Below are 27226 nucleotides of genomic sequence, written 5' to 3'. Positions count from 1 at the left end.
TGACCAAGGTCACTCTGCTCCTGACTTCCGAGTGCCACTCCATCTGTTTGTGCTTCTCACCTATGTTAAGATCGACAGTTTCTGGTAGCAGCAAAGTCACTTCAGATCACTGAAGCCTCCATTATTGATTCACACTGAAGTTTTTTTTAATTGAAGGATGTGATTAAATGTCACAAATGGAATTCATATCAAGTGACTGTTTGGGGACCTAACGATGAACCTTGCTATTTTGACTCCTTCCTTTCTACCCGTTTCTCTATTGTTGCATCCCTATCGCAGGTGTCAGCTCGTGGGGAAAGGTCTCAAGACACAGTGCTGTGTGTGAGCGTCATGTGTAACCCCCAGACCACAGCATCGGCAGCCCCTGGGAGCGGGTTAGAAATGTGTGTTCTCGGCCCACCACACTCCCAGTGGTTCTTACGCATGCTGAAGTTGGAGAACCACAGCCCTGGTGAAGGGCTGAGCTTGGGAGTTAGAGTGCCTGGGCGGGAACCAGCTCTGCCACTAACAGCTAGGTGCCCTTGGGGTGATGACTCAGTCTCCTCGTCTGTAGGATGGGAGTAGTAATAACACCATCCCCCAGGGGCCTGCAGGGCAGTGGTGAAGGTGGAATGAGATAAGTAGATACAGCTCCTCTCTTAGTGCTTGGAAGCCTTTGAGAGTGTAAGCTGCGAAGGCTGCTGCTGGTGCAGACCAGGGTCACCAACATGGGCCAAGTGGCCAGGCTGGGCGCCAGGCTCAGGACGGAGACACACACATCCGTGAGCGTTTGCCCAGCCGCTGTCTTTTCCCTTGTCTGGAGATGAGTGGCCCTCAGGTACTCTGCTGCTCTGATGTCATCCCCGAGTGCCCTGTGGTGGGGGTACAAAGGGGCTACCCAGGCAAATGCTTTTTTCTGCCATCCCCGGCTCCCTCAGGCCATGGTTACCAGCGAGGCAGCTGTGGTTAGGCACCAGGGGTTGTCCCCAGCTTTCTCCTGTGTCTCCCCTTGACCCCTTTTCTCTAGGCCTCTTAAAGAGCAGAGATTCCTAGGAGAGCAGAAGCCCCTGGTATCCACACGGAGAGGGCAGAGCTGAGAGAACCGGCTTTGGGATGGGCTCCAGGGGAGGTGTGCCGTGGAGGGAGAGGCTGGGAGCTGGCCACCTTCCCCCACCCACTCCTGTGCCCCTAGACGGAACTCCAGGTGGAAGGGACCTCATCGTGCCCATTTTGTCTCCTTGGTGCCTGCATGAAGCAGGAGCTTGGTGAAGCAGGAGCGTGCTAACAGATGGGGGAACTGGCCAAAGGAGGGGGCACAGCACTGATGGGTAATCAGTAAGAGGTGTGACGGTTGTGCTGGCGGCTGCTCAGACAGGCCCACTTTGTCATTTCTTGCAGCTGTGGCCTGACCCTGCTCTGCCAGCACGGCTGTGGACGGGAGGGGAGACCCGTGGGGGAGAGCAGGCACAGGCTGGCTTAATAGATCAGCAGATTGAGCACGTGAGGAGTTGGGGTCTAGGGTAGAAAGAAGTATGATCAGAGTGCAGTGGGTGCCCCCGACCCACGATGACCCCATGTCAGAGTACACCTATGGGGTTTTCAGTGGCTGGTTTTTCAGAAGTAGATTGCCAGGCCTTTCTTCCAAAGTGACTCTGGGTGGATTTGAACCTCCAGCCTTTCAGTTAGCAGACGAGTGCATTAACTGTTTATTCTACCCATAGGAGCTGAGAGGGGGTGAATCTGACTAGGAATAGGGAGCTGAGAAAGGGGCCCCCAAAGAGGTGATGCTGGAGCTGGGCCTTGAAGGGAGGGCAGGGGCCCGCCTGCTGAATAAGAGAAGGAAGGTGATCTCACACACAACGAGCCTGTATGCTCTGGCCCCTGCTCGTCCCCTAGCGGTGAATCCAGAGATGTTTCTCCTCGGAATAGTACCGCCCTTGTTAAGAGCTGCTGTACAAGGAATGGAGAAATGGTTAGGTCAGCTCTGCGCCTCTCGCAGGCATTTGGGCGAGTCACTGGCCCTCAGGCAGCTTAGTGCAGAACTGGCCATGAACAGGTTGCCCACCCGGCACTGTGGTTCCCAGCGCCTGGCACGCTATCTTCTGGGTGCTTGATGAAAACCTGCGTTGAAGTGGTTCTCCTGTTTTCCCACCCTGGAAGCTGGATGGGGTGTTCTAGGCCGGCGACGGTGCCCACCCCTAGTGGCTCAGTTCTCCCACAGGCCTGCGGCTGCAGAGCATACCCAGTGTCGGACTCAGCCTGGGCCACTCCGGCTGAGGGATGGGGGGTGTGGCCAGGGTCTTCCAAGGGCAACATTACTGCCATACCTTCTGAAGCCACCCAACAACTTGGTTTACTGTCCAGCAAGCATGAGACAGACTGTCGTGGCTTCAGGGAGAGTGTCAGGCAAAGAGGCCTGTCCTCTTGTCCTGACCCCAGAGTCCCCTGGGTCGGGCTGTGTCTGTGGGAAGGACGCTCAGTAGCTCACATGCAGCCTTCTCTCCCAGCTCTTGTCAGGGCTGTGGGAGTCATCTGGGTCACTGGGCCTGGCTTCCGACAAGGGCTCAGGACTGGGCGGAGTGTGTGTCATGTCATCCTGGGTGCCTTGTCCTTTACAAAGGTTGGGGAGGAAGGATGCCTGTTGCTTATAAAGTTGCCTGCAGCTTTCAGATGAGTGAGCCAGGCCTCACCACAGCTCGGTCCTGACACTGCAGAGCAGTGTTTCATCCCACCTCAGCTCCCCTTCCCTCCCTCCCTCCGTCCTGCCTCTTCCTTCCATCTTTCTTCCTCTCTCCCTACCTCCTTTTTGAGGAACTGTGACTTAGATAACTAATTAGTTATTTAGGGATGCCTCATTCCAAAAAGTGATCTGGGACAACTTCCTGAAGTGTGGATAGTACAGAAGGGTTTAATCACAGGCCGGTCACCATTTTCCGTGTGTTTGCAGATTCCCATCTGGAAAACCAGCCACACCGTGAAGTGGGAAGGCGTGTGGCGAGAGCTGGGCTGCCTCTCCAGAACAGCCTCCTTTGCTGTCCGAAAGGAGAGCGGACATTCACTTAAGTCATCTCTCTCGGTGAGGACTTCTCTCGTCTGAGGAAGTAGCTAAGTTTTTTGATACAGCCTGTTGGGGTGCCGTCAGGTTGCTGACTCACAGCAGCCCTGGGTTTAACAGAACAAATCGTGGCCTGGTCCCGCACCATCCTCACGGTTGCTGCTGCCCGGTCTCGAGCCATCCCCACAGTCGCCACTGCCCGGTCGTGCACCATCCCCATGGTCACTGCTTCCTCGTCCCAAGCCATCCCCAAGGTCACTGCTGCCCGGTCCCGTGCCATCCCCACGGTCGCCGCTGTCCGGTTCTGCGTCATCCGCACGGTCACCGCTTCCTGGTCCTGAGCCATCCCCACGGTCACTGCTACCCGGTCCTGCTCCATCCCCACAGTCACTGATGTGTTTGTTGTAAACTGGAAAAATGTCTCAGCCAACATCGGGGCGTATTGACAGGCATCACAGATTATATTCTGCCGAAAACTTTGGGGTTGGGCAGATAAAACGTTGTTGAAAATGGTGGCTTCCAGGCATTCTGCGAGTTTATGGTCCATTACCTCACGTTGTGTTTTCTTAATAACGTGTTGTTTTTTTCACGATATCATCTGTGGTAATGGGGAAAAACGTGCCTAAGAGCTGACTGTGGGATAAAAGCTTTCCAAAAGAATTAAAACGCAGGCTGAGTAGCCTTGCTGTCTGAGAGAATGACCCCAGTGGAGGCGGTCAGCGCTCACCTAATTGACATGAATTCTTCATTCCTTCGAAGGTCCAGCTGGTACCCTGTGGGTGCTCCAGCCTCCTCCTGTAAAGCAGAGGCACTAATCTGCCTTCCTTGCAGGGCTTTTATAAGGACTAAATGATTTAATGTTTGTGAAGCGCGTACAACGGTGCTTAGCATATAGCTGGCGCTCAGTAAGTGTCGGCTACTTTATAGAACTGTTTGAAGTGAAAACGCACCAAATGTCTTCCAGCACGCGATGGTCATTGACTCTCGGAATTCTTCCATTTTACCAAGAAAAGGGGCTTTGCTGAAAATTAACCAGGTAATGTTCATTCACCTATCACCTGTGCAGGGCAGAGGGCAGCCAGGCTTTTGACACTGGGTAAGGTGTCTGCAGGCTTGAGTGCCCCGGGGGACAGGGACACCCAGGTATGGGCATTTTTAATACTGTGCTTCTTCCTGTCACAGTGAACACCGTGCTGGTCGCCTTCCCTTCTGGGGCTCCCGGCCCTGGGCTTGTTCCCTGCTCTCTGCAGCCCTGTCTCTTACCCCCACAGAACCTGGGGTGGGGTCACAAACTAGACCAGGGTCAGCTGTGATTTGGTGTGAGTGGTTTCCTTGGTTGCCCGTTAAAGAACAGTGGAAGGCAGGGGTTGTCGTGTGTGTGCCAGCAGGGGTCAGACAGGTAATGTCAGTGAGGTCCACGCAGGGAACAGGCTTCACCATGCTGAGGTGACCCCGCCTCTAGTGCTTAGTCTGCCTTTCATTTTCCCTTTTTTTCGAGGCAGAGGAGCCGAGCCATCATTCTCTCTTATAAGATGAACAACAGTACAGCACAAGGAGGAGTGGAAGCCCACCTCGGGGAGGGCAGTTTTGAGCTACAAGGCCTCACGTGGGCAGCCTCCTGTGCTCCAGCCACTTGTCACCGTGCAGGGCATACGCCCAGGTGGCCGCAGCCTCCGCCCAGAGAAGCAGCTCGAAACCAGAGCTTGATAGGCAGTGTTCCTCCCTGTAAATGGTTGGCTGTTACTTCATCTCCCCAGACACTGATTAGGCCAGACAAGCTGTGTCTGTTGTGAGCGCTCTCGTGAACTGTCCCTGTAGCCAGTGTTTTCTCATCTGTGGGAATAACAGGCTGTAGTCAGCACATCTCTCTGTCAGCCCTGAGTTACTTTGTAGAACAGCTAGAACGTCGTCTTCCAGGAGACAGAAGTGGTCCGGTGAGGTGATTGCAACCACACCATCTAGTGGCCCCATAAGGAGTATCTGCTCCGCCTTGACTGAGGACTCTTTCCTGCAGGAGCTGGCAGGCTACACCGGGGGAGACGTGAGCTTCCTAAAGGAAGATTTTGAGCTCCAGTTGAATAAACAGCTCGTGTTGGATTCAGTGAGTATCTAATCACGATGGAGGCACCTGCGATGTCACCCCTTGCTTTTGGGATCGTGTTAGAAGGTCCTAGTTCCTGAATCTCTAAAGCACGCAAGTGAAATCCCAGGGCGTTAATGCATTAAACGGGAGTATTCGGTCTTTTAAACATAGCCCGAATTGAAGAAGTGGTGGTTATTCTCTTTTGAAAACAATTTCCATTCGTTATTTCACACGGGACCAGAAAAGAGCACCTTCTCTGTTTACCAGCTCAGGGCCTTCCGGGAAGTGTGGTTCAAGGACACGTCTACACCCATCTCCTTTTCTTCATCATGTCACTTCTGTGGAAACTCTGCCCTGTTTTGCCAAGTCTGCTGGGCTCTGAGTGCTTCCAGGATTTTTTTTTTTTTTTAATCCAATTTGCTTTAGTGTCCCTCAGTTGACTCAGGAAATGAGGAGTAAGTGACCGAATTCTGACCTAGTCAGTAGAGTCCAGGCTGAGGGGGTAGCTGGGTTACTCCCCAAGTCTTCCCAGCGCATTGGTGACTGTGGACAGCTAGCTCCCTGCCACATGGCAGCTGCCAGTCTCTTCGCTGACCTTACACTTGGGGGCGAGAAGGGCAGTATGACTGCAGTAGTCTGGTCATTTCTGGACAGCTTATTTTAAAGGCACTCATCACTACTGCCACTCAGCCCTTGGCTCGCTGCAGGTTGAATTTGGTTCCCGCCTTCCTCCTGCTTCCACTCTGCCAGAGGCCCCGGGCCTCTCTGGCGTTAAACTCAGTGAGCTCCTTCCAGGTTTCTTCCTTCTGGTCCCTCTCCCTGCACTTGCTGCTGTGGTCTGCGTGCTTGTCCTTCGCATCTGCTCCTCACTTATTTTCTCTGGCTCCATGATGCCTACCTCTCCTGTATTTTCAGCTTCTCCCTCTCAGGGTCTGTACATGGCTTTACCTCCTCCTCTGCCTCATAAATGTGGTTTTCCCCTGGGCTCTCCTGGAGGTCTTCTCACTGGGCACGCTGTCCCGGAGGATCTCGGCCTCCCTGTGGCCGCAGCTCCCACCCGTGCGCTGCAGCTCCCGATCCAGCCCAGCTCGCTCTCTCTTGGGCCCCAGGTTCCCATGCTGCCAGATAGTCCGGGTTCCGGATTTCACCAACTTCACAGCCTTTTGCTAGTGGCCGCAAACTTCTTTCTGACTGCTCCAAGTCCTCACTCCCAAAGCCAGCGAGCACCAGGCCCGGTCTCTTCTCCCCGCCGGAGTTCCTCTTTCTCACCCGTGGCACCGACGCAGCTTTGTCCCTCCCCTCCCCACTCTCTACCTCTGCCCCTTCTCCTTCTGTCACCTAAATGCACATCTTACCATAAACAGTTCATGCCCCTTCTTGTGGCACACACGGCTCTATGCTCCTTAATCACTGCCCCCTTTTCCCTGTGTACTGGCTCTGCTAAACAACTTCTAGTTTCCCAAAGGATGGGGCTCGCTCTTCAGGCATTTGTGCGTACACTGCCTTCATCTGTCTGTAGCTCGCTTTTTCAATTCCTGCTCCCTGCCTTGAAAATGTCGATATAGGTATGTCTTCTGTGAGCCTTCTCTAACCTCCCAGATCAAGCTAGCGCTTCCCTCCACTGTGTTTGTATTTCCTGTGCTTAAGTCTAAGGTAGTGCTCACCTATCCACCCACCCATCTCCTTGTTTATCCATTCATCCACTCATCCACTCATCAGTCATCCATCCATTGAGCTACCCACTTGCCCACCTACTCATCATCCATCCATCCACCCACTCGCCCACCAGCACACCCATCCACCACCCATCAGTCATCCACCCACCCATCCATTTATCCATCCACCCATCCGTTATCCATCCGTCACTCCTTAATCGTCCATCCACCCATCATCCTGCCATCACTCATCAGTCATCTGCTCTTCTACTTACTCACCTACCCACCCATCATCCGTCTACCCACCCACCTACACAACCACCCACCCATCATCCATCTACCCACCAACACAACCCCCCCATCGTCCGTCTATCCACGTACACGACCGCCCACCCATCATCCATCTACCCACCCACCTACACAGCCACCCACCCGTCGTCTGTCAACCCACCCAACTACACAACCACCCACCCATCATCCATCAACCCACCCACCCATCATCTGTGTCTACCCACCCACCTACACAGCCACCCACCCATCATCTGTCAACCCACCCAACTACACAACCACCCACCCATCATCCATCTACCCAACACAACCACCCACCCATCATCCGTCTACCCACCCACCTACACAGCCACCTACCCATCATCCGTCTACCCAACAACCACCCACCCATCATCTGTCTACCCACCCACCTACACAGCCACCCACCCATCATCCGTCTACCCACCCACCTACACAGCCACCCACCCATCATCCATCAACCCACCCAACTACACAACCACCCACCCATCATCCGTCTACCCAACACAACCACCCACCCATCATCCGTCTACCCACCCACCTATACAACCACCCACCCATCATCCGTCTACCCACCCACCTACACAACCACCCACCCATTGTGTCAACCCACCCACCCTTCATCCGTGTCTACCCACCCACCTACACAACCACCCACCCATTGTGTCAACCCACCCACCCTTCATCCGTGTCTACCCACCCACCTACACAACCACCCACCCATCATCCGTCTACCCACCCACCTACACAGCCACCCACCCGTCATCTGTCAACCCACCTACACAACCACCCACCCATCATCCGTCTACCCACCCACCTACACAGCCACCCACCCATCATCCACCTGTCCCACAAATATATACCGGCTGCCAGGCACTGTCCAGGCACAAAGAATACGTCACTGGGTAAGACAAAAATTTTGCTCTTGAGGAAGTTACATTCTAGTGAATGTAAACGGGTATGTTAGTATATAAATAACAGGTGGTGATAAATGCTATGAAGAAAACGGTTATTGTTAGGTGCCATTGAGTCGATGCCGACTCATAGCGACCCTGTGTACAACTGAATGAAACACTGCCCGGTCCTGGGCCATTCTTACAGTTGTTACACTTGAGCCCGTTGTTGCAGCCGCTGTGTCCATCCATCTTGTTGAAGGTCTTCCTCTTTTTCGCTGACCCTCTACCAAGCATGGTGTCCTTCTCCAGGGACTGGTCCCTCCTCATAACGTGCCCAAAGTAAGTGAGATGTACTCTCACCACCCTTGCTTTTAAGAAGCATTCTGGTCATATTTCCAGGACAGGTTTGTTCGTTCTTCCGGCAGTCCACGGTATAGTCAGTATCCTTCGCCAGCACCACAATTCACAGGCGTCGGCCCTTCTTCGGCCTTCCCTACTCACTCTCCAGCTTTCACATGCATGTGATGCGATCGGAAACACCGTGACTTCAGTCAGATGCACTTTAGTCTTCAAGGTGACATCTTTGCTTTTCAATACTTTAAAGAGGTCTTTTGCAGCAGATTTGCCCAGTGCAATGGGTCTTTTGATTTCTTGACTGCTGCTTCCGTGAGTGTTGATTGTGGATCCAAGTAAAATGAAATCCTTGACAACTTCCATCTTTTTTTTTTTAATTGTGCTTTAAGTCAAAGTTTATAAACCAAGTCAGTCTTACAAAAATTTATATACACCTTGCTATATACTCCTGTGGAAGCCCTGGTGACATAGTGGTTAAGTGTCATGGCTGCTAACCAAAAGTTCAGCAGTTTCAATCTACCGGGCGCTCCTTGGAAACTCTGTGGGGGCAGTTCTACTCTGTCCTATAGGGTCGCTATGAGTTGGAATCGACTCGATGGCAATGGGTTGATGTATATACTCCTACTTGCTCTCCCCCTAATGAGACAGCACACTCCTTCTCTCGTATATTCCCTGTGCATTCAGCCAGCTCCTGTCCCCCTCTGCCTTCTCATCTCCCCTCCAGACAGGAGATGCCAGCATAGTCTTCATGTGTCTACTTGAGCTAAGAAGCTCACTCCTCGCCAGTATCATTTTCTATCCATAGTCCAGTCCAATCCCTGTCTGAAGAGTTGGCTTTGGGAATGGTTCCAGTCTTGGGCTAACAGAAGGTCTGGGGACCGTGACCTCTGGGGTCCTTTTGTCTAAGTCAGACCATTAAGTCTGGTCTTTTTACTAGAATTTGAGGTCTGCAACCCACTGGTCTCCTGCTCCATCAGGGATTCTCTGTTGTGTTCCCTCTCAGGGCAGTCATCAGTTGTGGCCGGGCACCATCTAATTCTTCTGGTCTCAGGATGATGTAGTCTCTGATTTATGTGGCCCTTTCTGTCTCTTAGGCTCATAATTACCTTGTGTCTTTTGTGTTCTTTATTCTCCTTTGCTCCAGGTGGGTTGAGACCAATTGATGCATCTTAGATGGCCTCTTGCTAGCATTTAAGACCCCAGGCGCCACTCTCCAAAGTGGGATGCAGAATGTTTTCTTAATAGATTTTATTATGCCAATTGACCTAGATGTCCCCTGAGACCAGGATCCCTAAACCCCCACCCCTGCTACGCTGGCCTTCGAAGTGTTAGGTTTACTCAGGAAACTGCTTTGCTTTTGGTTTAGTCCAATTGTGCTGACCTCGCCTGTATTGTGTGTTGTCTTTCCCTTCACCTAAAATAGTTCTTGTCTACTATCTAATTAGTGAGTACCCTCTCCCCCCTCCTTTGTAACCATCAAAGAATATTTTCTTATTTATTTAAACTATTTTTCAAGTTCTTATAATAGTGGTCTCATATAATATTTGTCCTTTTGCAGCTGACTAATTTCACTCAGCATAATGCCTTCCAGGTTCCTCCATGTTATGAAATGTTTCACAGATTCCTCACTGTTCTTTATCGATGTGTAGTATTCCGTTGTGTGAATACACCATCATTTATCCATTCATCCGTTGATGGGCACCTTGGCTGCTTCCATCTTTTTGCTATTGTAAACAGTGCTGCAATGAACATGGGTGTGCATATATCCGTTCGTGTAAGGGCTCTTATTTCTCTAGGATATATTACGAGGAGTGGGATTGCTGGATTGTATGGTAGTTCTATTTCCAGGTTTTTAAGGAAGCGCCAAATCGATTTCCAAAGTGATTGTACCATTTTACGTTCCCACCAGCAGTGTATAAGCGTTCCAGTCTCTCCACAACCTCTCCAACATTTATTATTTTGTATTTTTTGTATTAACGCCAGCCTTGTTGGAGTGAGATGGAATCTCGTTGTAGTTTTGATTTGCATTTCTCTAATGGCTAATGATCGAGAGCATTTCCTCACGTATCTGTTAGCTACCTAAATGTCTTCTTTAGTGAAGTGCCTGTTCATATCCTTTGCCCATTTTTTAATTGGGTTATTTGTTTTTTCGTAGTTGAGTTTTTGCAGTATCATGTAGATTTTAGAGATCAGACACTGATTGGAAATGTCGTCACTAAAAACTTTTTCCCAGCCTGTAGTCAGGTGGAGGTGTGGCGGTGTGGAGCAGCAGTGGGTGTGAGGACGGGGACCTGGGGGGTTGAAGATAAAGCTGCAGGACTTCGTGACATGTTTCATGTGCGAGTGGAAGCAGGAGACTCAAGTCTGATGCCAAGATCTTGGGGCCTGAGCATCCAGAAAGTGGACTTGCTGTGCACAGAGACTTTTGGTTTTGAGGGGGCAGCTGCAGACTCAAGGGGTTTCTGGTGTCACTTGAGCCTAAGAGCCTCTGTGGTTTCCGGTGTTGAGTGGGTATTGTGGGTGGCGCTTATGGGAATGAAGACCAGACTGTTGATCTAATATTAGGGCCTGCCTCTTGACCTGTTCCAGAATGCTCTGTCCCTGGGCTTGGACTTCATAACTGTGCGAGCATCGTCACCATCCTTCTTTCAGCCTGAGATGCTCTGTTTCTTCAGTCCTCCATGTGTGAAGCCAAGTTCAAGGCGTGATCAGATGCAGAGTCACGCATCCAGGCCCTGGTCCTCCTCCCCGGCAGGCCAGGCTTGCCCTGCTGAACCTTGCTTCTCAGCGGGTCAGACAGAAGCCATGCCCTGTGTGTGTTGGAGCTTGCCGTTGGCTTGTGTGTAAACCAGTTGCCATCACGTCGATTCCAATTCACGGCAATGCCATGTGTGTCGGACTGGAACTGTGCTTCATAGAGTTTTCAATGACTGACCTTTCGGAAGCAGTTGCCAGACCTTTTCTTCCAGGCACCTCTGAATGGGTGCCAACCACCAACCTTTCAGCGAGTAGTAGAGCACTTTACTGTTTGCTCTACCCAGGGACTTGGCTTGTGTTTTAAAAAAAAAAAAGTTTAGTATGTCTTTATTTGAGAGTTGAAGTTGCAGTGTTTTTGAACGTATACACAAAACCAGCTGAACTATAATTCCTGATGTGCGCGAGCCTGTATCCTCCTCTGCGGCTCTGGTGTCCTCACCCCAGGGCTCTGTGAGCCTCATGTGCTCGTAGTGTGGCCAGTGACTGGGTTTGGGGTATGTTTTATAGCTGCTAGCACACGAAGAGAACGTCGGAGGAAAACAGCTGTTTGTTTATATTTTAACAGGTCATCTCAGCCTCGCTCTGGGGTGGGATGCTGGTGCCCATTGGTGACAAACCATCGAGCATTGCCGATCGGTGAGTAAGAAGCGAGTGGGTCATTTGAAAATGTTTTCCCTTTGGGTCTTTTTGGTTGATTTCTAAGAAGGTACTTTAGGGAAGTTTAATTATTTAGGAGAGCAATATTTTATATTTTTCTTTAGTTTTTGTTTTTAAGCTAACCTCAAAATACCCAGTATACCTTGTACTTAATATTTTTTTTTACAATTTTTGGAGGCATGGGGGTAAAGGTTACTTAGTTTATTATATTAAGAAACTCGGCGTCACTCTCTTCTGATTATAAAAGAATACAGTTCATATGCGTTGCAGAAATATAAAAATAGAAAAGTTGAAGGAAGTAAAGACTCAGGCCTACCCAGTATCAAGCTGAGGTGACGTTTGAGACTATCTCGTTTTAGTCTGTCTTTGCGGATGTGTGTTTGCGGGTGTGTGTGTACACACATACGTTTATATATATACACCTGTGTTACGTTGGAGCCCTGGTGGGGCGGCTGCTCCTGGGAAACCATATGGGGCAGTTCTGCTCTGTCCTGTAGGGTCACTAGGAATCGGAATCCACCCAACAGTAGTAGGTTTGGTTTTACGCTAAGTTGTTGACGTACTGTATTTTATATATAGTTTTGTGTCCTTTTAAGAAAGTTTTTTAAGAAACCAGAGTAGCCATTCACCAAGTCATGAGAAGTTTTTTGTAAGCAGCATTTTAATGGCATGCAATCTTTAATTGTTTGCATGTCCCATAACTTTGTAGCCTACCACTGTTCTGGATATTTCAGTGGTTTTTGTAAACAACACTCTGAAGCATAGCTTTGTCAATCATTGGTTGTTCATTTTATTTCCTGAGAAGAGATTCCTAAACGTGGAAGTACTGTCTGAAGAATGCGAATGTTTTTAAGGCTTGTAGAGAATATTCCTGGGTCCCACCTTTCAGAAGGGCATGCCTCTGTACTTGCTGCTCTGAAATACTGGTAACTGTCCTTGAGGACAAGAAAACTTTTTGTTTTAAACCCTGTGCTAATTAAAATGTTGCTTTAGCTTCAACTGGTTTTTTGGGACGTATAAAAACTTAAATTCGTAAATACTTTCACCTCCATGAATCTAATGTACAGGAAGGCTTTTGTAGTGTGGAAGAGTTATTTACAGGGATGTCCATTGTAGCCGTGTTGATAACAGCAGAAGTTTTCCAGCTGCCTTATCTAAGCCCAGCAGTGGGCAGATGATTCAATAAGTACGGCCATTCTAAAGAAGACTGTAATTATTTTACAGAAGGAGATAGGTGTCTGGAAGTTAAGAGTTTGCATATAAAAACACATAATTGGCCTCTTCCTAATGAGGGGCCAGAAACCCCGGCGTGGGCAGTCTGTTTGCGGGTGCAGTGGCGAGGGTCTCCACTGACCGCGTGGCCCACTCTGGCCCCTGGGATGTGGTGGGCAGACAAGGCGGGAGGAAGGACCTTTTCACTTTTTATATTACGTGCTCCCTGGGTCATTTGGATTTTTTTCAGAAGAACGTGTGGATATGTATAGTTTTTCTAAAAATGAAAAGAATTTGCTGTTTGTTTCCTATAATTCATGAAGCATTCAGACAGGCTTTACATGGAAACCTCAAGTAATAAGTAAACGCACATTTATAGACTCTTAAGCTCAAGTTCAAGTGGATAAATTCGGCAAGGCTTCTCTGTGGCGGGAGGACCAGGAGCACAGCACCCCGGTTGTGATTGTGCAGATATGTCCAGTGCTTTTAGCAGCAACACGTGGCCCTGCGGGTCCGCAGGCGGCTCTCAGGGCTTCTCTGGCGGCCACGCTGGAAAGACTGTACGCACCTCTCTTAGCATTTTAATTCGTTATTTAGTAATTATCACTGTCTACAGTCGGCTTCCAACAAGCTGTTCGATTTTATAGAAAGTGGACGGGGTTTCTAAGTAGCTAATTTTTAATTTATGCCCTTCATTTTATTCAGTTATAGTTGAAAAACATATGAAAATCCAGTCCCTTAAGGAGTCCAAGAGGAATTCATTTTTTTTAATTATAATATTTTGTTTTTCTAATGAAAAATCATTGTTGAAAAAAACATTTAAAGTAACAGCAAGAGTTTCCTTTGGTGTTATCTTCCCCCTTTATGCTCTTCAGGTCATACAGTCTGCAGTTTGTGTCTTGCTTTTTGTTCTGAATGTTGTGTTTTGAGCAGTTAGGAGGCCTGTTGTGAAAAGGAAGTGCGTAATGGATTCTTACAGGCAGTCCTTTCCAACGGACAGACCACCGCCCTTCTGCCCTGAGTCCCCGCGTTTGTGCTTCCTGTCGCTGCCCCCCCCCCCCGCCCCCAGCAGCTTGAAGCACCTGGTCAAGTTTAGACTTTCAGGAACCGTGTGGTCTTTCTAAGCCTTCGGTGGCTGTTTTGCCGTGATGTTGACATTGCAGCACCAAAGGCGACTCGGACTTAGGCACTTCCACGTCTGCTGTCGCTTTTCACCTGGCGACTTTGCTCTGACGTTCTGCTCTCGTTTAGGTTTTACCTGGGGGGCCCGACCAGCGTCCGTGGATTCAGCATGCACAGCATCGGTCCTCAGAGTGAAGGTCTGTCGCCCCACCGTCCCGCCGCACACACCGCGTAACTTCCGGGCACGTAGTCATCGGTGTTCCTGTCCGTCACTGTGGAGTTAGAATCTAGTTCAGTGTCCACCACACAGCAGCCAGGGAGTAGACAGCTGCTGAGGGAATTAGAATTGTAGAAAGATCAGAAAACGTATCAAAGCCAAACATGAAAATGATCCATAGTGCAGGCACCCAGAGAGAACGTGTGTGCGTGTCGTCTGCGTTCCTTCCGGGCTGTTCACGTGCACGACTTCACACTTGTGTTTCAGTTTGTTGTGTTTCCCTACTGCTTTTTAACATGTCCCCTCTCCCATTTTAAAAATATACCAAGTGTATTTTTATGAGAATATTTTATCATTTTTAATAGCTACATATTTCATCTTATTAACATACTATAATTTTTTTTAACCAAATCCGAAGTTTAGAACATTTATACTGTTTTCCTTTTTTCACAATTTTAAAACAGTATATCAGCGAATATCCTTCTGTGTGCTCATCTGTGCGTTCTACTTTAATAGAAAGTTCTAGATGTGTAATTGCTGGATCAAAGGATTTCGATATTTTAAGGCTTTGTGGTGCTCTCTAGAAAGGCTGTCTCAGTTATATCCTTTCCAGCAATGTGTGAGAATTCGCGTTTCCTGGCACCCTCTCCTCCACATGATGTTGTAGCAGAGATACAGTTGAAGGTGTCTCCGCTCGTTATTAGAAACTTTCAACAGCGTTGTTTTAAATGGTTGTATATTGTCCTGTTTTATGTCATTATAAATAATGACTGCATGGTGCATAAATTTTTGTGTGAAATACGGATTTGTCTTTCCATGTGTTCTTAGAGTACTTTATTAGAGTTTCAGATTTTCTAGAAAAGTGACATGAGTTTTGGGTGGCTTTATTTTATTTTTTTTTTCTTATAAGCAAGTAAGTACGATATGAGAGCTGTATGAAAGTTTGGGAACTTTTCGCTTGTCTGAAAATCAAAACACCATGATATTCCACTTACTGCTTCTCAGATAGGCAGTGGGTAAGACTCTGGGCAAGGATGTAAGTCGCCTTAACTTCCATGAAAGCAGTTGGACGATAGGTGCCAGGAGCCTTAAACATGATTATTCTTTCTAACTCAGTGACCCCATTCTAGGCATCTATCCAGGGGATATAGTAAGAGACGCTGTAAAAGTATGTGTGCAGGGAATGCTCACGGTAGCCCCAAACTGGAACTACCCAACACCCGTTGACAATAGATGGGCAAACGAGCAGTGATGTCTTCACCCTGTGAGATACGGTACAGCCGGGAGGATCGCCGGGTCACAGCCGCTGGCCCAAGGAGGGCATGAGTGAGCGAGCCTCAGAGACGTGCAGAAAGGGGCCAGACCCAGAGACATGCAGAGTGTGTGCTTCCATTTACGTCAAGTTTGGGACCTGGCTGAACTAACCTATGCTGTTAAAAAAGCCAGGTGCTGTTGAGTCGGCTTTGACTCATAGCGACCCCGTGTGTGTCCACAGAGTTTTCAGTGGCTGATTTTTCAGAAGTAGATCACCAGGCCTTTCTCCCGAGGCACCTCTGGGTGGACCCCAGCCTTGAACCTTTCAGCTAGCAGTAACCGTTTGCACCACCCAGGGCCAGGCTCTGCTGTTAGCCACCGGGTAGTGGTTGCCCGTGGCCTGAGTGGTGGTGTCTCAGTCATCTAGTGCTGCTATCCAGAAATACCACAAGGGGGTGGCTTTCACAAACAGAAATTTATTTTCTCACGGTCTAGGAGGCTTGAAGTCCGAATTCAGGGTGCCGGCTCTGGGGGAAGGCTTTCTGTCTTTGTTGGTTCTGGAGGAAAATCCTTGTCTCTTTCCAGCTACTGTTCCTTGGTCCCTTGGTGACCTTCATATGGCATCTGTCTTCCTCAATCTCTGCTGGCTTCTGTGTGCCTAATCTGCTCAGTTTATATATGTCAACGGTGATTGGCCCAAAACACACCCTATACTCATTGCTTCATTAACATAACGAAGCAAACCCTATTTCCAAATGGGACTACATCTGCAAGTATAAGGGTTAGAATTTACAACACATGTTTTGGGGGGACACAGTTCAATCCATAATATGTAGGTAGTGATTTACAAAGGAGAACAGGGGCTTCCAGGGGGCTGGACGTTCTATTTTTTGATCTGGGTGCTTGTGGGTGTGTTCAGTGTGAACACCGTTGAGTTGTACACTTAGATTTCTTGTACTTTTCTCTATGTCAGTACGAGGTTTAAAACTATGTGTGTGTGTGCACTGGGGTTCTCATCACAGGTTAGTGTCTACTATTGTGAGATTAGAAACCAGTGTGCCAATGGAAGGCAAATGGATCCTGAATCACGGTATAGCTATGTGATTATTCAAAGAGCCCTGGTGGCGCAGTGGTTAAGCGCTTGCCTGCTAACTAACAGGTCGGCAGTTGGAACCCACCAGCTGCTCTATGGGAGAAAGATGTCGCAGTCTACTCCTGGAACGATTACAACATTGGAAACCCAGTGGACAGTTCTCCTCTGTCCTGTAGGGTTGTTACGAGCTGGAATCAACTCCATGGCACACGACAACGATAGTGTAATTATTCAGCTATAAAAATCACATTTCAAAGAGTGTAAGGGAAATGCTTGTGATATGTTGAACTAAAAAAAAAAGAAGACTAGAAGCCATATATATTAAATGAGCCGAATTTTATGATTTAATTATACGTTACACTTCACTGGAAGAAAGAACACCAGAATGTTAGCTGGTCATCTCTGAATAGTAGAAATTAGAAGAAAATTTCTTTTTTTTTTCTCTAATTCTCTATATCAGATTGTCTACAAGTTTATTGCTTTTATGATCAGAATACAGTTGGTTATTTAAGGAAAGAAAGGGCTGTTTCTGGGAAATAAGGAACAAAGTTGACCTTTTGTTATTTCCTCTCAAGCTTGTTCGTTCCCTCTAGAAACATGTGACTGTATTAAACATTCATACATACATATTAAAAGGGGTTAAGGAAGGAGCTGCTGACGTCTCTAAGTGAATAAACAGTTCTTTCCTTGGGGTCAGTCTCAGACATCCAGTATTTTTCTTTGTCATGATCTGTCATTTTGTATTAAAGGGACTATGACCCTTTATAAATAGCATTTTTACAGCAAAGTATAAACATTTAAGGTTTTTGTTTTTTTTTTTTGTCCCTTCAGTGTGACTATTTATAGCAAAATGGAAGGGATAAAAGCATTTTCAGAAATAATGAAAATGCGTGCTGTCCGTGGGTAGCCTTTAATTATGGCAACATTAACCTTTCTCTGAAATAAAAAGTTCTGAGTAGCTGTGCACCTTTACAGACAGCCTTCTCTCTGCAGACGCCGGGCCCGGGCGGGTGCCTTAGGTGGCACTGTGCCGAGTACGGGAGGTGCCCCGTGCCTTTTCGTTAGTAGTGCGTTCATCCACGTCCAGGACCTGCAGAGAGCTTTTCTGCATTTTGTCTCTCAACACTGTGATCTTGACATTTTGGCAAAAATAATACATAAAGTAATACTTTATCCACAACTGCAGAGGCCTGTCGCTATCTGCAGTTGTGGATAAAGTGATGTTTACGAGATTACATTCTTTCCTAAACTATACTGGCTTTTTTTTTTTTTTTCCAGCTAAAGCAAATTGTAAAACAAACCAGGAGAAAAAGAAAGATGATTTAAATGAGGCCAGCAGCACCAGGAGTTAGAAAACCTGCTATTCACAGAGCTGCGTGCTTATTTATATGAAATGAGTCTTGTGTACTGTGCGAGTTCATGTGATTTCGGTCCATGTGACCTTGTTCTTGTTCTGTGCCCTCCTGCTAGGAGACTACCTGGGAGGGGAGGCCTACTGGGCCGGCGGCCTGCACCTCTATACCCCACTGCCTTTCCGGCCCGGCCAGGGCGGCTTTGGAGAACTTTTCAGAACGCACTTCTTCCTCAACGCAGGAAACCTCTGCAACCTCAACTATGGTAAAGCTTGGACTGGAAGCAAAACCTTCTCATGCAGCTAGCTTTATGTTTAAAAGCCGAGTACACGAATAGGCGTCTCTCTCTCAGATTCCACGGTCTTTAGCTGTAAAGACTGCGCTTGACTTTGAATAGCTCCCACAACGCCTGTACGGTGCCCAGAACAGAGTCGTTGCTTGGGTGACTGCAGCGTGCATGGAGACTAGTTACCAGTGCTGTCTGCAGAGAGAAACCTGCCCATCCCTTTAAACAGACACTTCTTGAGCACTTACTCTATTCCAGCCCTTATGGCCACAGGGCTCCACCCTTCCCCAGCAGCTCAGGTCCAGAGGAGACTCAGCGGATGGACGGATGCAGCCAGTGGGCAGAAAGAGTCATGGGAAGCTTCCCAGACGGCCCCGGAGTTGAGGCCGGGAGGAGGGTTGTCCCAGTGGTCAGGGCGGGGAAAGGCAGGCCAAGGCAGCGGAATGTGCAGGAGCCCGAGGAGCTGAGGAAGCGCGGCTCACTGGGGCAGGCAGCAAGTCTGGTCCCAAAGCCTCTCTGGGTTTTGTTTCTGGTCCTCATCTCACTTCATGCACCCTTCTCGCAGCCCAGGGCCTGGCTTCAAACGTTACCACTGGGCAGACGGCAGGGGAGAGCCAGGGCTTGTCCGAGCGTGGCTTTGAAAGGACAGGATGCTGTTGGTCTCACATCCTTTTCTCTTTCCAGGGGAGGGCCCCAAAGCCCACATCCGCAGGCTGGCTGAGTGCATCCGCTGGTCGTACGGTGCTGGGATCGTCCTCAGGCTTGGCAACATTGCCCGCCTGGAGCTTAATTACTGCATCCCCATGGGCGTCCAGAGGGGCGACAGGTCAGTGCCCGCATTGTCTCCCACACCCGCCTCACGCTTGCCAGTCATTTTGTCTTAGTTTGGACATGGTTAATCGTTTATCAGTGGCCTTTAAGATTCAAGATTTTAGAAGAAATAGAGTAGTTAGTGAAAGAATGGCAATATGTGTGTTTTTCTCCAGTAGGTTTTTTGCCATCTGTTTTGGAAGAAAATGTCGTGTGTTCCCACCCCCACCCTCACCCCCACCCCCACCCCAGGCTGCTTGTGCTTCTCATTACACAAGCAGCCGGAGTGGCTCCTGGTCTGGCTGGAAGAATTGAGGCCCGCTATTGATCCTGCTTGTAGGATGTGCAAAGAGGGCTTTCCAGTGGCTGTCTGTGCAGGCCAGGGGCTAAGGTTGAAGGGACAAAGCTTTGCCTCCAGCCATAGGGGATTCATTCTCGAGAGCGTTCTCTCAGCACCGGAGGAGTGTTCCCCAGCGGCCTCCGACCTTAGCCCTTCCCCTGGTCATTGTACTAAAGAAAGAGCTGCTAAATGTTACCTGGGCGAATACGGCGCAGGGCATTTACAGTTAGAGAAATTAATTTTAATTCCGTTTCTTATGTTGTATGGGAATCATTGTGATGATAGTGTTTATGTTGTCTCTTACTACCTCATACTTCAGTACTCTAGGCTCTGTTTCTTTCCCTTCAGTTTTCTCTCTTTCCTCGCCCTCAGTGGGGTGCTGAGTCTCAGCCCTGGGTTTTAAACACGAAGTTGTAATTTGTCTTAGTTTAAGGAAATATTCTACCATTTTTACACTTACTAAGTCTTCTACTTCCCCCACGTGTCTGTCAGTTTGTCATACTGTGGGAGCTTGAATGTTGCTGTGATGCTGGGAGCTGTGCCACCAGTATTCAAATACCAGCAGGGTCATCCACGGCGGACAGGTTTCAAAGAGCTGGAGATAGAAAACCAAAAGGGAAGAACATGCCCAACATTTCTCAGGCTGAAAGAACTGAAGAGAAAATTCAAGCCTCGAGTTGCAATAGTAAAGGATTCTATGGGGAAGATATTAAACGACACAAGAAGGATCAAAAGAAGATAGAAGGAATACACAGAGTCACTGTACCAAAAAGAATCAGTCGACATTCAACCATTTCAAGAGGTGGCATAATGATCAGGAGCGGATGATACTGAAGGAGGACGTCCAAGCTGCACTGAAGGCATTGGCGAAAAACAAGGTTCCAGGAATTGACGGGATACCAATTGCCATGTTTCAACAAAGGGATACAGCGCTGAAAGTGCTCACTTGTCTATGCCAAGAAATTTGCAAGACAGCTACGTGGCCAGCTGACTGGAAGAGATCCGTATTTATACCTATTTCCAAGGAAATTGATCCAACCGAATGTAGAAATTATCAAACAATATCACATGCAAGTAAAATTTTGCTGAAGATAGTTCAGAAGCGGCTGCAGCAGTATACCAACAGGAAACTGCCAGAAATTCAGGCCAGATTCAGGAGGGGACATGGAACCAGGGATCTCATTGCTGATGTCAGGTGGATCCTGGCTGAAAGCAGAGAATACCAGAAGGATGTTTACCTGTGTTTTATTGACTGTGCAAAGGTATTTGACTGTGTGGATCATAACAAATTACGAATACCATTGCAAAGAATGGAAATTCCAGAACGCTTCATTGTGCTCATGAGGAACCTGTACATAAACAAAGAGGCAGTCGATTGAACAAAACAGGGGGACACTCCGTGGTTTAAACTCAGGAAAGGTGTGTGTCAGGGTTGTATCCTTTCACCACACTTATTCAGTCTGTATGCTGAGCAAATAATCCGAGAAGCTGGACTATATGAAGGAGAACGGGGCATCAGGATTGGAGGAAGACTCATTAACAACCTGCGTTATGCAGATGACACAGCCTTGCTTGCTGAAAGTGAAGAGGACTTGAAGCACTTGCTGATAAGGATCAAAAATCACAGCCTTCAGTATGGATTACACCTCAACATAAAGAAAACAAAAATCCTCACAACGGGACCAATGAGCAACATCACGATAAACGGAGAAAAGTTTGAAGTTGTCAAAGATTTCATTTTACTTGGATCCACGATCAACACCCATGGAAGCAGCAGTCAGGATATCAAAAGACACATTGCATTGGACAAATCTGCTGCAAAAGACCTCTTTAAAGTGTTGAAAAGCAAAGACTAAGGTGTGCCTGACCCAAGCCATGGTATTTTCAATGGCATCATATGCATGTGAAAGCTGAACAATGAATAAGGAAGACGGAACAAGAATTGATGCCTTTGAATTGTGGTGTTGGTGAATATTGAATATTCCATGGACTGCCAAAAGAAGGAACAAATCTGTCTTGGAAGAAGTACGACCAGAATGCTTAGAAGCAAAGATGGTGACACTATGTCTTACATAGTTTGGACATGTTATCGGGAGGGATCAGTCCCTGGAAAGGACATCATGCTTGGTAAAGTAGAGGGTCAGCAGAAAAGAGGAAGACCCTCCACAAGATGGATTGACATGGTGGCTGCAACAATGGGCGCAAACAGAGCAACAGTTGGGAGGATGGTGCAGGACCGGGCAGTGTTTAGTTAGCTCTGTTGTTCATAGGGTCACTGTTAGTCGGAACCAACTTGACTGCACCTAACAAGTCGTCTACTTCAGGGTAAGTGATGGTGCTTCTTAAAGGGTAGTCGTTTTAGCAGGCTTTTAATGCCCCGTTGTTACGTAGGAGCAGTTCCGTAGCAGCCTTTCAGACAGACCCCCACAGCTATCACTTCGGTAGAATCTGCTCTTCCTCCCACTCTCACTGGAGGGCTGATTTCACATCCGCTCTGTATCCAGGGGCACTGCAGGGCTGCCATGGCTCCCTTGTCACGTGAGAGCCCTTTCAGCACCTGCACACCTTGCCTGCTCTCGGACAAAGCAGAGCTGGAGGTTAGGCAGGCAGGCGGGCAGACTGTGCGCTCAGCGCAGCTGCCCAGGCTTGAACCCAGCTGGGCCGCTCCTACGCTGTGTGACTGGGTGAGAACGGAAGACGATGGCGATCACTCTGCGGGTTTGTGGCGACGACGAAGTGAACTAATGTGCGCGGAACACTTGCAGTACTTGGCTGTCGTCAGTGGATGCTGTCTGTCTCTCGCATGGTGGTGGCTGCTGCCGTGCTCACTGTGTCCAGCTTTCCCGACAAAGCCACCAGTGTTCACTGCTCCCACAGGAGACGTCTCCCTTCCCCCTGCATGCGTGGCTGCTGCCAGGGTGACAGTGCTCAAAACAGGCGTTGTGATTGCAGAGTGAATGTGAGAAAATGGATGCCTGAGGACTGCGGAGCTAGCGCAGGGTGTGCATTAGATAGCCTCTTAGCAAAGACCCCACAAACCTGTACTGGCTTCAGTAGATGAGGCTCACTTTACAAGAGAGCCCCTCAGACTGTTGCCTACAAAGCTTTTATTCTCCTGCAGATGGGGACCTTGGTCTCCCAGCTTAGCCCCCTGGTGCTCATTAGAATCCTTGCAGGTAGCCCAGAGGTGCGGTGGTGCCCCCTCAAGGACAGCCCCTGGGATGCAGCCTTCTGGCTGGTGCCTCACACTGTGCTCTGTTTCCATCACCTGGCGCCTGGTTAAGGGCAGAGTCCATTCCTTCATCTCGGTGACTGGAAACGCTATGTCCTAACATGCTCCCTCGTGGTGCTGATGCGCTGCCTGGGGACCAGCCACACTCTGGGGTAGGGAGGTTTGAATGACTCCTTGCCTCTGCTGGGAGCAAGGATAACGTTTGGGGGAGGAAGGAGCTTGCCTGTGTCAGACGCCAAGCTAAGCACCTCACTTTATTAGGTCTCACAGCAGCTTTATGCAGTTGAGGCTGTCACCCCTTTGGACAGACGAGGAAACAGACCCCACAGTGTAAGTAGTCAGGCAGGCTGATTCTAAAGCCCAGGAACGAGCAAACAAGAGATTGCCACAGCCATGCATCGCCACCACACTCGGGAGACTGAGCGTGCTGCAGTGTCCCCTGCACCCAGGGCCCGCTGCCACCTGCACAATGCACTGTCCCAGTCCTCCCGTAGCTCCGTGTTGGGGCGTTTTGTCCACACTTGGATTCTACGCTGACTTCCCATCTCAGGGAACACACCCAGGCTGTGTCCACTGCAGTGAGTTCAGACCAGAAAACCAAACCCGTTGCTGTCTCGTCGGTTCTGAGTCAGAGTGAGCCTACAGGACAGAGTAGAACTGCCCCAGAAGGTTTCCAAGGAGTGGCTGGTGGATTCCAACTACCAACGTTTTGGTTAGTAGCTGAGCTCTTAACCGCTGCACCACCAGGGTTTCCTGCAGTCAGTTAGTACATGTTAATTTTAATATTTGTCCTAATTGGACGAGTAAATACATTTTAAATGTTTTTTGTTCCAGAGAGAACTAGAAGTGTATTTGCTTGGCTGCCACGTTCTTGTGGGTTTCGGCCCTGTTGCCGATCGCTGGGGGCTGACTCTGCAGCCTCTGGAAGCCCTGAAACAGCAGTGGGTTGTGGCCCTGCCCTGTCACTCCCCGGCCGTGGGACCGTGGGGCACGTGTCCTGCTTTGGGCCTGCTGCCCCTTTTCAAGGTCCTTCTCCCCTGCAGCCACTGTCGTTGCAGTACTGCGTATGGCCACTGGGTGGCAGTGTGCGCCGGGAAGTCAGCACCGCGGCTCTCAGGAGCTGTTCCCTTTACTGCTTGCTCTCAAATGGTTTTTAGAGAGAATGGCTCCACTTCCCTCGACACTCGGCCTGTCTCTGGGCTGTATTTGTAAAGTCTGTTTCAGAGATAAATCTCAAAACGTGGTTTCCTCCGGGAGGAGAAACACGCTGTGCCGCCCCTGATCCTTAAACAGGCCCCGGCTGGGCAGCCGCTCGCTGTGCTCTGTGTCCGCGATGGTCGCAGCAGAGCTTCACTGTGTACAGAGCTTCACTGTGTACCGTGTCCTGGGGGCCAGCCTGGCCTCTTTTCAACCCAAATGCAGAAATTGCCTTCAGAGAAATCAGAATTTATGACTTCGACTGAGGCTGCCAGAATTGTATCTTCTTTGTTAAATTTTGGCAGCTAGCAAGACGGGGCTCACCTGGGTGCCGACTGCCCATAGATTTCCCCTGTAGTCACTGTGGTTGCTCTATACTTAGGATTCAGATCTTTGTAAAAGTGGAAGTAGTTTTGAAGTGTTTGCTAGGTCCTGCGTTGGCAGGGGTTCGTGGCAGTGTTGTCTCAGATCCTCCAGCATCCTGTCACATCCTGCCTCACCGAGCGCAGCCTCTGGAGACGTGGTGACTAAGGTGACCCGTGGGGAGAGCTGCTCGCAGCCAATGAGGGAGAAAGATGGGCGAGGAGCGTTGCCATGGGGGGAGGGGGTGCTGAGAAGGGCTGAGGTGTTGACACCTGAGCAGAATCTTCTGGAAGGACATCCAGGTTCTTGTGGAGTGAGCACCCCAGGCTAGAGGAGCAGCCAGAGCTTTCGGGCACCAGGAGGGAGCTCTGTGTGGGGCAGAAGTTCGGTGTGAGGAGGGCCAAGGGTGGCGGGGCCAGCTCAGGGAGGCTGGTTTCTATCTGCTGTCCCCTGCTCCTCCCAGTCTTCCAACTGCAGGGGCCTTCTGCTCACATACAGCCCAAGGTCTTTGAGTGCAGGGACCTCATCTGCCTGCTCACCGTGGAGTTCCTAGTCCCAGAGCGGTGCCAGGTGTTCACAGCAGTCATTGGATGGAACAGCGAGAGCGTTGCTCCTGACACACTTGGGGAAACCTTGTGTGAGGCACTGGAGCCAAGGGAGGGAAGTGACCTTCATAAAGACTCGTGTGGTGGCGCTGGTGGTGCTTGGCTAGAGGCAGGTGAGGGTGCAGACAGGTGAAGGAGCAGGCAGGTGAGAGAGCAGGCAGGTGAGGGTGCAGGCAGGTGAGAGAGCAGGCAGGTGAGGGTTCAGGCAGGTGAGGGTGCAGGCAGTGAGAGCAGGCAGGTGAGAGAGCAGGCAGGTGAGGGTGCAGGCAGGTGAGAGCAGACAGGTGAGAGCAGGCAGGTGAGGGTTCAGGCAGGTGAGAGAGCAGGCAGGTGAGGGTTCAGGCAGGTGAGAGAGCAGGCAGGTGAGGGTGTAGGCAGTGAGAGCAGGCAGGTGGGAGAGCAGGCAGGTGAGAGAGCAGGCAGGTGAGGGTGCAGGCAGGTGAGAGAGCAGACAGGTGAGAGCAGGCAGGTGAGGGTTCAGGCAGGTGAGGGTGCAGGCAGGTGAGAGAGAAGGCAGGTGAAGGTGCAGGCAGGTGAGGGTGCAGGCAGGTGAGAGCAGGCAGGTGAGGGTGCAGGCAGGTGAGGGAGCAGGCAGGTGAGGATACAGACAGATGGGGGTGTTGGCAGGTGGGCTGCAGGCAGGGGGCGAGAACTAAGACAGTGGCCATGGAAGGAGGGAGGGAGACTTGGGTGCTTTGCGGAGCCTTCTCTGAGCTACGAGCTGAGCTGAGCAGTAGGAATAGAGACACGGCCCTTCTCTGTCACTCAGCGGTTGTGGGACACGCAGCAGTGATGGATATCTTGGTGAAGGGTCTGGGGGATGTAAAAAGGTCAATTATATCTAGCATTGTATAACTTTGATGGGATTTTGAATATTTGTAGTGGGTGTATTTTTCTTGGGATGTGTTTACGTAGTCCCTGAACATAAACCCGTGCTCATGAAATTGTTTAATCTGCTCAAAGTTAAACAAGCCTTTATTGGAATGCCTGCCTGTTTTCTAAATCATGTGAGCCTAAGGCTTGACTTATTTTTTATCTCGTAGCTTATTTTCAGACATTTTTCCAAATGTAGAATGGGAATGTGGGCCTAGCCCCCTCTTACCAATCTGACGGTGTAGAATGTGTAAGCAGATCGTTCAGATCGGAACAGAACAGTGTGGTACAATGCAGTCAAGGTTTTGATTTTAAATCCGGCTTTCACGGACGTTGGTGTGGTCTGCTGTAGATCCTGCCTCCTGGTTAGATAGCTTCCGCGCTGTCAGTGGCTGATGAGCACCACTGAGGGTTCAGCAGGCCGAGACCACACTCCTGATCCCCCCTCTTCAATCTCGTAATAGACCGGATGTTTGCTTTCCTCACTCACAGTCAGGGTGGAAAAGAAAAATGTCCGTGCCAGTTTTCCTGAGCTGTCAGTCCTCCGCCCGGACGAGGGCCCAGGTGTTAAACAGTGGTGGAGAGGTCAGCTCTCCTGTGAGTGACTGAGCTGTTCTCAGTGCCCAGTCTTTCTAGAATTTGTCCACAACTTGCAAAAATGGTCATCTTCCACAAATGCACCGTCAGCTGCTGGCTGGGCTCTGAGTGCCATTTTCCCTGGGAAGCCTGTGCTTCCTGGCAGGTTGGCTCTCGGGTCAGGGGCTCTGGAGAGCCGGCTGGGGCTGAGAGGGGGTAAGGGGCAGGAGGAGTGCACAGGCAGGGGCTGCCGGGTGTGGCTTTCCAGGAGGCACGTGTATGGGATGTGAACCAGGAGGGGAATGGAGCAGACTGCAGGATTTGATTCCTCACTTTGTTTGTTTTTAATTTTAGGATATGTGATGGCGTCCAGTTTGGAGCTGGGATAAGGTTCCTGTAGCTGCAGCAGAGCGCCCACCTGCTCCCTCGGGGAGGCCCTCGGGGGTCCAGGCTGCAGCGGGTCGCTCGGTGCCACGTGTGTTTCCCTCAGAGTACACACACCGGCACGATGCTCTGACTGCAGTCCCCATGGGAAACCATGCCAATAAATTTTACAGACCAATACCCAGATGCGACGTGGACACGGTTTCCTTCCTCCAGCAGTGTGCCCTCACCGGCTTTTCCTGAGGACCTGGTCAGGGTTGAAATGGTGGGCGAGGCCGCGTGTGCTTACACACAGTCCCTCCCCACGTCAGGTCTCCTCAAGCCATCTCCACGCTCCTTCCAGCCCAGACTGTAGGCATCTCAGGGTTTGGTTCTCCGTGTACCACGAGCATTCAGCAGAACCAAAGCCAGGAGGGGTCTGGATGTGTTCCCAGAACCCAACCACTGTGGTGGAGGGAAGAGGGTGTCCAGGATAGTGCCCGGGGAAGACCCATGTTGGTGGGCATCACTGCTTAGAGTCACCAGACTGAGTGTTTGAGTCACCTAAATGTATAAGTGGTGTGAGAGG

General features: G+C 49.8%; 1 protein-coding gene across 3 annotated transcripts in view; it reads left to right on the top strand.

Annotated features, from left to right (window-relative positions):
• Positions 1-26844, top strand: part of SAMM50 (SAMM50 sorting and assembly machinery component) — a 41250-nt gene extending 14406 nt beyond the window's left edge. For all 3 annotated transcript variants that reach the window (XM_003419718.4, XM_064283401.1, XM_064283400.1), the window contains 8 exons: positions 2927-3055; positions 3999-4070; positions 5049-5135; positions 11651-11721; positions 14206-14273; positions 18111-18257; positions 18963-19104; positions 26629-26844. In XM_003419718.4, coding sequence (XP_003419766.2) covers positions 2927-3055; positions 3999-4070; positions 5049-5135; positions 11651-11721; positions 14206-14273; positions 18111-18257; positions 18963-19104; positions 26629-26674 — 762 coding nt within the window. In that variant the 3' untranslated portion in view covers positions 26675-26844. The remainder of the gene's footprint in view (positions 1-2926; positions 3056-3998; positions 4071-5048; positions 5136-11650; positions 11722-14205; positions 14274-18110; positions 18258-18962; positions 19105-26628) is intronic.
• The last annotated feature ends 382 nt before the right edge of the window (positions 26845-27226 follow it).

The sequence above is a fragment of the Loxodonta africana genome, chromosome 4 (genome assembly GCF_030014295.1).
Source record: "Loxodonta africana isolate mLoxAfr1 chromosome 4, mLoxAfr1.hap2, whole genome shotgun sequence".
NCBI classification, from domain to species: domain Eukaryota; kingdom Metazoa; phylum Chordata; class Mammalia; order Proboscidea; family Elephantidae; genus Loxodonta; species Loxodonta africana.
The sequence above is the reverse complement of the archived record's forward strand: the minus strand, read 5'-3'. Positions and strand labels throughout refer to the sequence as shown.